General features: G+C 35.7%; 1 protein-coding gene across 4 annotated transcripts in view; it reads right to left on the reverse strand.

The window, feature by feature from the left end:
- Positions 1 to 710: 710 nt before the first annotated feature.
- ABCA12 (ATP binding cassette subfamily A member 12) overlaps positions 711 to 13,410 on the reverse strand; it is a gene marked incomplete at its 5' end in the record, with an annotated part of 280,846 nt that continues 268,146 nt past the window's right edge. For 3 of the 4 annotated variants that reach the window (XM_079924327.1, XM_079924328.1, XM_079924330.1), the window contains 6 exons: positions 711 to 950; positions 2,258 to 2,395; positions 4,719 to 4,824; positions 9,473 to 9,565; positions 11,134 to 11,237; positions 13,178 to 13,312. In XM_079924327.1, coding sequence (XP_079780453.1) covers positions 849 to 950; positions 2,258 to 2,395; positions 4,719 to 4,824; positions 9,473 to 9,565; positions 11,134 to 11,237; positions 13,178 to 13,312 — 678 coding nt within the window. In that variant the 3' untranslated portion in view covers positions 711 to 848. Of the gene's footprint in view, positions 951 to 2,257; positions 2,396 to 4,718; positions 4,825 to 9,472; positions 9,566 to 11,133; positions 11,238 to 13,177; positions 13,313 to 13,410 lie in introns of those variants that run through there. The other variant, XM_079924329.1, reaches the window with a different exon arrangement.

The following is a 13,410-nucleotide window of genomic DNA, read 5'->3' on the forward strand; positions in this document are numbered from 1 at the left end:
GTTTCCTTCAGAGAGACCCAGAATATGAACCTTTCTGTTAACAGCTTTAAAAAATGTTGTCTGCCAGCAGCACATGAATTCTCTATCATCTTTCAGGATTTGTATCTGCCCAGCTGACACACCTATTTCCGCCGAAAAGCAAGTAGCTTCTTGCTCTGCTCTGTGCCTTACTATTGGCAAGGCACTGCAGGAATAGATTTAAGCTCTATTTACCACCAGGGTAAACTGCCCTTCTATAGCATTCTTGTAGAAAGGCATTTCGGGGGGGTCAGTATGTCCCCATGTATTTACAGGTACTGAAGATGACATACACAAACACTCTAGACATTGTGCCCACTCATTACTGCCAATGTTAATCTGGCCCTTGGCACTTTACACATCACAATAGATTCATGTATTCATGATGATGTTCATTCTATTATTTTCTGAAAATAAATTATTTTGTTTGCTCTCCCAATTCTACCTACCCCAAACTACCTTACTTTTCTTCTCCACTCTTTCCTTTCAACTGCTAATAGCCATGCTTTTAAGCTGTCTTTTTATTGAAAGTAACAAATTAAGGCATTCATCTTCAGAGGTTTCACCTTTGCATAAGAGTCAGCAGCTTACACACTAGCATGCTCACAGTGCTGAGTAGACAGAAATTCATTTCAGTAGTAAAAACATTCACTGACCTTAGAAAGAAAACTTTCCATTTATAGTTACTGGCTAGTCCTGCACAATTGTAAATTTCCAATACAGAATAATACTTTAAAATTAAGATATTTTGAGGAATTTGTATCTTCTGCGGCTCCTCAAAATGAAGCCATTGGCACTTGTTGAGACTGAGTTTGCTGGAGGTACTAAGACTACAGCTGGTCATCTTGTGAGTCAGTGCTTACGGTGGAAACTTGGCTACTGGTATCGGCAGTTTCATAGCACTTTTGGTCTTTGGCAAAGTTGATGAAAACCTGATTTTTCAAGGGAAATAAAGCCATTAGTACTTGGTAAACCAAAGGAAGAAATAAGGTGTGTGTGTATGTACAATGGGAGAGCTAATAAGAAGAAAACTAGATGTCATAGGGGCACGCCCAAACACAGAAACAAACTCTCACTAGGAGTCCTTCCTTTAGGTACTGAAATTTATCTGGGGTTTGAAAATAATATCTATATCTACAACTATAAATACATTTATAATCATAATATAAATCTAAAGCTATAATTAAATATCTATAGCCACATATTTGCATCTATTTGATCTGTATCAGTATCTTTCAAGTATCTTTTAACAAGGAGCCCAAACCAAGCCCTTGTCAAATGTTTGTATGATGATGTTGAGAGAAATTTCACTAGTTTCAAGAGGTTCGCTAGTTTCAACAGTTAATGCACTAAAATAAAATTTGTATACAAAGCTCACATTAACATTATGTTCAGTAAGCTTATTATTTAACAGGCAGAACTTTATGACTTTGTTTAAAATTCTATTAGTCATAGATTCATCCAGAAAATATTGAGAGTCTACTTTGTGCCAGACATGATACTGGTAATTGGTTACAAGTCAAAGGATAAATCTTCTGTGTTGGTAAGGCCATAATTGCTTAACTTCCCATAAAAAATTGTCCATGAGATGCAGCATGATTCAGAGGCCTCTGTAGCCTCACTTTCAGACCCATTCCAGTGATAGGTCCAATCAAATGTTCTATATATCAGGTTGGTTGAACTGTATAAAACTAAAACAGTGCAAAGGTGATGAAGGATGTTCCATGATGCCTCGAGTTATCGAATATAAATGTAATTAAGACAGATGATGTGAATGAAACAAAAGAATCCTGCATTTACCACTTTGGTTGCCTGAATCTAGCAGATCTAAAGCTTTGGCACCAAATTCTCACTAGATAACTCCATCCTCCCCTAATCTAGGAAGCCAATCAATAGAAATGTTATTTAAGAAACCTACCAAGGAAAAAGTAAGGAAAGTGTTAACAGCTATTTGTTTTATAGATGAAAATAACTGTTGCTTTACATATACAGATAACTGATAGGTACAGATGTCTTATAGAAGGAAAAAAATATTTTCTCCATTAAAAATAGTTAACTCTTTTCATATTTTTTCCTAACATCCTCAAATGCACTTAGAAATAAATTAAGCTAACTTTTTCAGGTGCAAGTTTAGATACTGCTTCAATCAAAAACAAATTCAATGTCATTAAAAAGCAATAATCAGAATGTATAATAATTTATGTGACATTGTGCACATGGATCATGGTATCCAGCTTACCTCTTCCAGAGTAGTCTGACTCACTAAGAAATTTGTGATATTTAAAGCAGTCTTGTTGGTTTCCAGCAGATCAAAAATGTTTGCTACTCCTCCTGCGGTGACCGGCACATGATACTCTAGCATGCTGAGGTGCTGATCCTGTGGGAACCAAAGGGAAAAAATGTATTTCTCAACGCCAGGTAATATTGACTTGACTAGACATAACTTGACCAAGAGCTAAGAAACGTACTGAAATTCATTCCTCTGAAAATGATGTTACATTGTAAATAATGGGTATGTTTTGAGATTAACAGCTTTCAAAGATGAGATAAAAAGTTTTATGAATGTCCAAGAGAAAACAAATTAAAAAGCTAATGAAAATTCCAAAATATTCTACATTCATGTGCACTTACAAAGACATTATAGTCTTGCCTAGGAGAAAATATTGTGGAATGGTATTGCCTATGTCAGATTACGCTTAGCTCACATAAGCGTTTTCAGAGATAACTTTTAGAAATTTCATTTTTTTTTAAATGTTAAAATTGTTCTAAAAGGCTAAGGATTAGCTGTTCAATTTATATTGGCTATAGTTGCCAGATTTCAAAAGCATTGTCTATGAGAAACCTCATTCAAATAATGCTACATTCTTTCTTAACTCACTCTAAAATACTTTTCAGTTTATTTAGTCTGTAGTATCACCATCAATTTAGTAATCTATTCTTATTTCCTTGGAGTATCTTCAACATTTTGCTTTTCTGCATATTTCATCAATTATCATATCTTATTTATTTTTCCTCTAAAATAACTCTCAAATGTAACCTTTCCTCTCTATCTGCACCATCAATTTTACTAACTTGCTGCTCATCACTCCACATCTGAGTTATTGCAACAGCCTCTTCAGAAGCTTAGAAACCATATACACTCATATGTTCTGGCACAAAGTAGCTAGGATAATCTTTCCTAAACACTAGTTTGGTCAGGATGTTTTTTTTACTCCATAAACAATCCCTGTAACCTATATTGATCAGATCAAGATTGTATATTGCAGCCTGGTATTCCAGACCTGCGTTACTGGAAACCCCTCTTCTCACTCCTTTGCTCGCTGTCTAGCCCCTCTCATTGATTTGTGTTTACATCATACCTGTCAGTGCAATCAGGCTATCTTATCGATATTTATTTTTACTCCCAAATTATTGTTTGGTTATTTCCCTTTTAGAGATCTAGAAACCATCACATACTTGTAGAGAATGGTCTGCTTAGGAAGTAATCAAACTTCTATCATCACTGCACTTGTCTTGTATAGCGCTAGTCCCCTGAAGAACAGACCAGGGCAAATGTAATCTCATCACTCAGTGAATAAACACAGATTTCAACCCAGAAGTTCACTGAAAGAAGAAGTACTATGACCAACGTGGTTTGTGCAAAAAAAAAAAAAAAAGAAAAAAAAAGTGTCCTTTAATTTTTAAATTTGATTTTAATTTAGATGATAGAAAATGGACTTTGATAAGAATCAGAGGTTGAGGCAAAGGTATTTTGTAGAGATAAAAGAATTGTTTTTAAAAAGGAACTCTATTTTGCTCTCCAAAATCACTTCACGTTAATATGGTGCCTGACAGTTTATGAAGCATCTTTGTGGACATTTTATCATTTAGTTCTCACACCAGTCTTGTGAAGTAGATACCAACAGTATTTGTAAAATAGGAATACGAGGCTCAGAGACTTTAAATGTCTTGCTGGAAATCACATAGGCAGAGCTGGACCTCAGCCCAAGTCTTCCAATTTCTGTTCATCATTCCACACCTGACTTCCGTTTAAAAACAATCACTTGCTATAATCATCTTATATCAATTACCTGCACATCAAAGATGTTACAATGATAATTTTTTTGTCAAGTGCATTTAAATATGTACTATGTGAGATTTATATGTATATATCTGTGTGTGTCCATCCTGTTGATATGTATATGTAAGATGAAATTAATTGAGCAATGTTTCAAGTAGTGTGTGATTTAAGAACTTGATTTCCAAGCAATTCTGCTCAAAACTTTGTGGGCTTATCTTTCAAGTGAGGAAAGCAAAGGAGATAATCTCTTCTAGCTGCGACATTCTGGAAATTTGTAATTTTTTTTTCCTTAGAAGAAATGCCCTTGGTCATATGTATCTGTCATTCCTCAATTCCCTAACATATGTAACTAATAATCTAGTTAAGCATACAACCTGAAAAGTAATACAATACGGTCATAAAGCCTTTGTGAGGAAGAAATAAAGGTATGTAAAAGGACTATGTTACTCTTAAGTAGCTACAAAAATATATAACTAATTTGAAGATTTTATCTGTTAATACTAAGTGTGCTTCAGAGTATCTTAAGCATCTTGAACTAATAAATATATATTGATGAATAACAAGGCTATGGTCAGCTTGAAAATGACAAACATCCACTACGATATTAGATTATAGCTATCAAAACCAGTCAATCTCTTACTTTTAAGTATGTTTTTGGAAAGTGAAGTTGCATGAACCTTGTGAGGGGCTCCATGCTCACTTTGACATTCTTCACGTGAACCTTGACGGTAAATCCTCGTCCAAACCTAGAAAGAAGTGCAAAATACAGTATGAGTTATGTTTTGCTGAAATAGCTCCTTTGGAATTCTAGATAGTGAAACAGGACCCAAGCTGACCATGATAGCCCCTTTTCCTATATAAAGACTATCATTTTGCTATAAAAGTTCAGGGCCTGTTGCAAACTGGAAATAGTACACTGCTATTACTTTTTATTTATTTCTACCACTATACAAAGTCAGATCCTTTGGACAAAAGTTGCATTAGAAAGAAAATACAAAATCCTGGCTTTCTTTGGCATCCATGAATTGGTAATTGATGTAAATTCCTGGAGCTACATACTTTCTAATTTAAAGCAAAGAGAATCTTTAAAGGCAAGTTATTGGAGATTTGATGTCAATAGTAAAGATTAAAATCACTGGGGTTTTAAAAATAAATAATAAATCAATATACTAGCTAACAGTTTGCACCAAAAATAGAGTTTGTAAACAAGTCACAACAGACTCTCTGGGAACAATATATAAGGACTTTTTCATCCTTTTTTCTTATCTTGGTTAATATTGTCTTATAAGAAAGCCAAGCTGTTGTACAGACAAAGGTATAAAGTAATGTCATGATGTTGGAAGATTAACATGGACATGTATAAATGCATATGCACTATGATAAACATAAAAATATTAATTTAATTTTAATTTGATAGTATGATATTTATGCACATCTCCCCAATGTATTTTTGGTGAAAAGGTTTTGAATGTAGTAAAAATGTTAAATAGCTTGCTGAAAGCCTGTTCAAATGGCAAATGAACATTCTAGATAAAAATCGATGCCTTCATGTACTTGTCAAGGTCTAATTTGTTACCAAGATAACGTTTTTGTGTGTGGGGGGGGGGGGAGGGGCTTCTCATTGCGGTGGCTTTTCTTGTTGCGGAGCTCGGGCTCTAGGAGCACAGGCTTCAGTATTTGTGGCTCACTGGCTCCAGAGCACAGGCTCAGTAGTTGTGACGCACAGGCTTAGTTGCTCCGCGGCATGTGGGATCTTCCCGGACCAGGGCTCGAACCCGTGTCCCCTGCATTGGCAGGCAGATTCTTAACCACTGCGCCACCAGGGAAGTCCTGTCATTTACTTTTTTTTCTTTGAATTTTTGAATTATATTTTATTTATTTTTGCATACAGCAGATTTTTATTAGTCATCAATTTTATACACATCAGTGTATACATGTCAATCCCAATCGCCCAATTCAGCACACCACCATCCCTGCCCCCATGCGGCTTTCCCCGCTTGGTGTCCATACATTTGTTCTCTACATCTGTGTCTCAACTTTTGCCCTGCAAACTGGTTCATCTGTACCATTTTTCTAGGTTCCACATACATGCGTTAATATACGATATTTGTTTTTCTCTTTCTGACTTACTTCACTCTGTATGACAGTCTCTAGATCCATCCACATCTAAACAAATGACTCAATTTTGTTCCGTTTTATGGCTGAGTAATATTCCATTGTATATATGTACCACATCTTCTTTATGCGTTCGTCTGTCAATGGGCATTTAGGTTGCTTCCGTGACCTGGCTATTGTAAATAGTGCTGCAATGAACACTGGGGTGCCATGTCTTTTTGAATTATGGTTTTCTCTGGGTATATGCCCAGTAGTGGGATTGCTGGATCATATGGTAAGTCTATTTTTAGTTTTCTAAGGAACCTCCACACTGTTCTCCATAGAGGCTGTATCAATTTACATTCCCACCAATAGAGCAAGAGGGTTCCCTTTTCTCCACACCCTCTCCAGCATTTGTTGTTTGTAGATTTTCTGATGATGCCCATTCTAACTGGTGTGAGGTGATACCTCACTGTAGTTTTGCTTTGCATTTCTCTAATAATTAGTGGCGCTGAGCAGCTTTTCACGTGCTTCTTGGCCATCTGTATGTCTTCTTTGGAGAAATGTCTATTTAGGTTTTCTGCCCAGTTTTGGATTGGGTTGTTTGTTTCTTTAATATTGAGCTGCATGAGCTGTTTATATACTTTGGAGATTAATCCTTTGTCCGTTGATTCGTTTGCAAATATTTTCTCCCATTCTGGGGGTTGTTTTTTTGTCTTGTTTATGGTTTCCTTTGCTGTGCAAAGGCTTTGAAGTTTCATTAGGTCCCATTTGTTTATTTTTGTTTTTATTTCCATTACTCTAGGAGGTGGATCAAAAAAGATCTTGCTGTGATTTATGTCAAAGAGTGTTCTTTCTATGTTTTCCTCTAAGAGTTTTATAGCGGCCTGTCTTACATTTAGGTCTCGAATCCATTTTGACTTTATTTTTGTGTATGGTGTTAGGAAGTGTTCTAGTTTCACTCTTTTACATGTAGCTGTCCAGTTTTCCCAGCAACACTTACTGAAGAGACTGTCTTTTCTCCATTGTATATCCTTGCCTACTTTGTCATAGATTAGTTGACCATAGGTGCATGGGTTTATCTCTGGGCTTTCTATCTTGTTCCATTGATCTATGTTTCTGTTTTTGTGCCAGTGCCATATTGTCTTGATTACTGTAGCTTTGTAGTATAGTCTGAAGTCGGGGAGTCTGATTCCTCCAGCTCTGTCTTTTTTCCCTCAAGACTGCTTTGGCTATTCAGGGTCTTTTGTGTCTCCATACAAATTTTAAGATTTTTTGTTCTAGTTCCATAAAAAATGCCATTGTTAATTTGATAGGGATTGCATTGAATCTGTAGATTGCTTTGGGTAGTATAGGCATTTTCACAATATTGATTCTTCCAATCCAAGAACATGGTATATCTCTCCATCTGTTGGTATAATCTTTAATTTCTTTCATCAGTGTCTTATAGTTTTCTGCATACAGGTCTTTTGTCTCCCTAGGTAGGTTTATTCCTAGGTATTTTATTCATTTTGTTGCAGTGGTAAATGGGAGGGTTTCCTTAATTTCTCTTTCAGATTTTTCATCATTAGTGTACAGGAATGCAAGAGATTTCTGTGCATTAATTTTGTATCCTGCAACTTTACCAAATTCATTGATTAGCTCTGGTAGTTTTCTTCTGGCATCTTTAGGATTCTCTATGTATAGTATCATATCATCTGCAAACAGTGACAGTTTTACTTCTTCTTTTCCAATTTCTATTCCTTTTCTTTTTCTCCTCTGATTGCTGTGGCTAGGACTTCCAAAATTATGTTGAATAATAGTGGTGAGAGTGGACATCCTTGTCTTGTTCCTGATCTTAGAGGAAATGCTTTCAGTTTTTCACCATTGAGAATGATGTTTGCTGTGGGTTTGTCGTATACGGACTTTATTATGTTGAGGTAGGTTCCCTCTATGCCCACCTTCTGGAGAGTTTTTATCATAAATCGGTGTTGAATTTTGTCAAAAGCTTTTTCTGCATCTATTGAGATGATCATATGGTTTGTATCCTTCACTTTGTTAATATGGTGTATCACATTGATTGATTTGCGTATATTAAAGAATCCCTGCATCCCTGGGATAAATCCCACTTGATTATGGTGTATGATCCTTTTAATGTGTTGTTGGATTCTGTTTGCTAGTATTTTGTTGAGGATTTTTGCATCTATATTCATCAGTGATATTGGTCTGTAATTTTCTTTTTTTGTAGTATCTTTGTCTGGTTTTGGTATCAGGGTGATGGTGGCCTTGTAGAATGAGTTTGGGAGTGTTCCTTCCTCTGCAATTTTTTGGAGGCATTTGAGAAGCATGGGTGTTAGCTTTTCTCTAAATGTTTGATAGAAGTCACCTGTGAAGAGCTTTTCTCTAAATGTTTGATAGAATTCACCTGTGAAGCCATCTGGTCCTGGACTTTTGTTTGTTGGAAGAGTTTTAATCACAGTTTCAATTTCATTACTTGTGACTGGTCTGTTCATATTTTCTATTTCTTCCTTTTCCAGTCTTGGAAGGTTATGCCTTTCTAAGAATTTGTCCATTTCTTTCAGGTTATCCATTTTATTGGATAGAGTTGCTTGTAGTATTCCCTTAGGATGCTTTGGATTTCCATGGTGTCTGTTGTAACTTCTCCTTTTTCATTTCTAAATTTATTGATTTGAATCCACTCCCTCTTTTTCTTGATGAGTCTGGCTAATAGTTCATCAATTTTGTTTATCTTCTCAAAGAACCAGCGTTTAGTTTTATTGATCTTTTCTATTGCTTTTCTTTGTTTCTATTTCATTTATTTCTGCTCTGGTCTTTATTTCTTTCCTTCTGCTAACTTTGGATTTTGTTTGTTCTTCTTTCTCTAGTTCCGTTAGGTGTCAGGTTAGATTGTTTATTTGAGATTGTTCTTGTTTCTTGAGGTAGGCTTGTATAGCTATAAACTTCCCTTTAGAATTGCTTTTGCTGCATCCCATAGGTTTTGGATCGTCGTGTTTTCATTGTCATTTGTCACTAAGATAACTGTTGAAACTGCTTTCTGAGAGTATTTTGGTTGGGGAATAATAATAATAATAATGATATTATTAGCTTTTAGGCCTTCCAGCTTTTGGGGTTATTAATTAAAAAAAAATTCAATCCTCAGTACTATAATTTAACTTCAAGGTAAATTAATGATTAACTTCTCCATTCCAGTTTCACTACTCATTGTAGGATGGGCTGCTGTGATAATCCTTGAAGGTGAGTATAGCACTGGTAGATTTGATTACCCTTTACCATGTGTTAAAGAATACATTTGTTCCTCACCTGCTCTTAATATGCTGCAATGATCCAATACATTGGAACCTTCCATTCACCATAATGGCCAACCTGGTACAGAGAGCTTCACATTCCTCCATGCTGGAAGACAGAATCATGTCAGTATTCTGGGCACAGAAAATTGGTTTAAGATCATGAGCATAAGCTTAACTTTTTTCATTATGGCACCTTAGAAATACTGTTTGAGTATTTGAGTTCCTTAAAATGTCCTTTCCCTTGAAGAACAAAAATATCTTTTAACATATAAATTAAATGTCTTCATATAGGGTTTATTACTGTTTCTTCTCAAACTTGAGGTCATCTCTCTCACCTGGATAGCCCACTCTATCAAACACAGTATTTCTTTTAAGCTCTTTCAAACTTTGACTCAAGACCTACATTTCGTAAGAAATGTTCCCAAAATACTACTAAGCTGTTTTCATTACGCCTTATACTCCGTATTCAGTTGGCTTCTATGCTTCTGTGTTTATAACTAGTTAACCTGTACTTGATTATATAATTCTAATTTCATGTATGATGATAACTGGAGGAGATCTTAGGTATCACCCTGTCCACTTAATACAAAAGTTAATGGAGGGCTTCCCTGGTGGCTCAGTGGTTGAGAGTCTGCCTGCCGATGCAGGGGACATGGGTTCGTGCCCCGGTCCGGGAAGATCCCACATGCCGCGGAGCGGCTGGGCCCGTGAGCCATGGCCGCTGAGCCTGCACGTCCGGAGCCTGTGCTCCGCAACGGGAGAGGCCACAGCGGTGAGAGGCCCGCGTACCGCAAAAAAAAAAAAAAAAAAGTTAATGGAAATCAGGGGAGAATGGATACATGTATATGTATGGTTGAGCCCCTTTGCTGTGCACCTGAATCTATCACAATGTTGTTAATCGGCTATACTCCAACATAAAATAAAAAGTTAAAAAAAAGTTAATAGAAATTATATGATTGGCTTCAGAACGTATACTGTGCCAGGGCAAGGCTAGTATATAGGATATAAACAAGTCTCTTGATTCTAAACATACCTAGTTCTTTTTCTACTATATGATCATTATAACGAAAGGATGAACTTAATATAAGGCCGACCTTATAAGAAAGGCACAGAGAAAATTCTTTAGTAGCTTTTTTACCTAATTGATTGGAAGGGTCTACTTCATGGAGAAGGCCTGTGAACGAGCTCTTAAAGGACTAGTAAGATTAGAATCTGGAGAGATTTTGTGAAAAGATCAATTCCAGTAGAAGGCACAGCCAAAGAAAGCGCATGTGATAGGAAAGAGCAGTGAGTGTACACGGAACCACGAGTCATTCAGATTGACAGATAGGAGAGGGTGTCATAGGAAAAAAAAGACTAGAAGTTTAGACGAGGCCAGATAATAAAAGGCCTTGCATACTAAGCCGAAAAATGCTGAATTTTATGTGATAGGCAATAGGGAGGCATAGTTGAATTAAGAGGGCCGCAAGTTATGGGAAATTTGTTTCTTAAAAGATTTCTTAGGCCCTGTCCCACCACAGGAGCTGGAGTCTCACCATGAAACCTTCCGGACTTGCTCCTTTGACTATGAACAGAAAATACTTTAATCCAATTGCGGAATTCACTATCAGTATATATTACACGGGATTACCTTTCCCGTCTCTCATCCTAACATCGTGTCATCTCTCAGCTTACCTGTGAGAAGTGAGGATGACGGCACATTTATTCTGTACTTCTTCTGAAATGATCTTCCAGAGGTGCCGTTTTGATTTAGGATCCATCCCAGAGCTTGGCTCATCCTTAATAGAAAGTTACAAGAAGAATTTATCAAATTAATTAAATTTTGATGAGGTTCTTTACATGAATCATTGCATCTCACTTGCCTAGAACAGAAATCACTTTTCCAGGTCATGTGACTAACTTGTTTTATACTTAATAGGCTTCTTTCTGCTGCTGTCAGAAAGCTCAAAATTAATCATTTAAAATTGTCAATGTGTTTTAAAAAGTATCTCAGTGAAGTTGTACTCTTACTTTACACTTGTCTCTCATATTTCTTTGGAAAATATTCTGCTTCAATTACTGACAAAGCAAGAATTTTTACATTTAATACTATATTGTCACATATATATTTGAAGCTACATCAGCAAGACTGCTACCTTGCTCCTGATGGCAGAATTGTGGCTGTGAGTGATAGATAATATGTTATGTGAAGCACAGAGAATTCAATTTGATTTGTTTTTGTTAATATGATTGAGGTGTACTTTCAGTTTTATGTTATTAATTGAAATTTAATACTCCTTGGGGAAATAAAAGTAAGATTTGCAGAAACTGCCAAATAGAAAGATATAAATTACATTTTAAAGTAAACGATGTTTAGAAAAATTATTCAGACATAAAATTAGAAATGCAGCAATGGAAAACCTAAACAAGCAATAATAAATCCTGACAGATGATTAAAAAACCAAATTGTAGGTCAAGGTTAGGTAAAAATTAAAAACATATGTCTGAAATGGAAAGTATATACATAGGATCATCAGAGGTTTATTTTTACAGTAAGGGGTTAAATTTAAATTTAAAGAAGGAAATGAGTGTTAATTTGGGGAAACAGTAAAGGTTATATTGTCACTGTTCCTATTTTTGAAGACAATGGCATTACAGTAAATATATATAAGAGAAAATACGGTATCTTTCTCTCATAGCCTGATTTTAGTTCAGCTCATTAATACATAATATTTGCATAGAGCTTTTAACAACATTTTAAAGTACTTTACATCTATTATCTCACAGGGGTGCCTAAGGATTGTTTTCTTCAATTTAAGGTACACTTATACAATAGAATTCCATTATGAGCATCGATTGGCGGGGATATAATGCATTATAAGCTTCCGGTATTATAGAGAGATAGGTTGTGCATTACTCTACTCAGTTTAAATGATTTGATCCTCTATATTACTTAATCTCTGGAATAATGTGATGATTTATAACTGGTGATTTTATTGCATATAGTTAAGCCTCTTCTGGAGTTTGGAAGTCCTTGAATGAAGGGGATCTTCCAAAATAAGGGCAAGCTTATTTCTCTGAAATAAATACTTTTCACAGTGTTTGGCCTGGGGAGCAGAATGCTATGTCACTCCTAGTGTAATTTATATTTCCAGGTGATCAACTTAATTTTTCAGCTCTTAATCAAAATATAAACGTGACACGTATTTCTTGCCTCCAAAAAATTCAGATAAAGTAGAATGGCATATTGTCAAGATTGCATCTCAAGCTAGGTAACTCATATTTTTAAGCAACAAGGAAATAACATTTTAGCACAGCATGTTGTCCTCAAATGTGTATTTCCTTTTTGGTAGAAGTTGGAAAATATGTTAGTTCACCTGATCAGTTACTAATAGAACTGATTTCTTCAATAACTGGGAATCAAATTCTGTCATAATTTTACTTACTCATTTGAATATCCTGACTTCGTTTCAGCTACTTCCTATTCCCATGTTTCCTCTGAAACCGACTGAGCCATAGCTTCAGACAAAAACATTTTTGACGGCATATTTTTGTGGCAACAAATTATCTGATATAAACTCCTTAGTGAGACAATATATGTAAAGTGTTTTACAAAATAACTAGCATATAGTGAGACCCCAGTAAATGTTTATTGCAATAATGATAATGAACTGTTACACACACTGTTGGATATGTGGTTCTAATTAGGTAGTAGCCTTTTTCACAATGATTCTCTTACCAGCAACAGTATGGAAGGTTTCCCTATCAAGGCCAGTGCAGTGGATAATTTTCTTTTTGTGCCGTAACTACACATAGAGGTAGTTTTGTCCTTGTAGGGCTCCAGGTAAAGCCTCCTAAGGAGTTTATGAACAGCCTGTGGGTGGAAAAGAGGACTTAAGTTGATTTTTCCCTTGCCAAAACCCTTAAAGCATTAAACAGAAAAAGAGCTACTTGTGAAAAGAAAGTTTTATA

Source organism: Stenella coeruleoalba (genome assembly GCF_951394435.1).
Source record: "Stenella coeruleoalba genome assembly, chromosome: 6".
Lineage (NCBI taxonomy): Eukaryota > Metazoa > Chordata > Mammalia > Artiodactyla > Delphinidae > Stenella > Stenella coeruleoalba.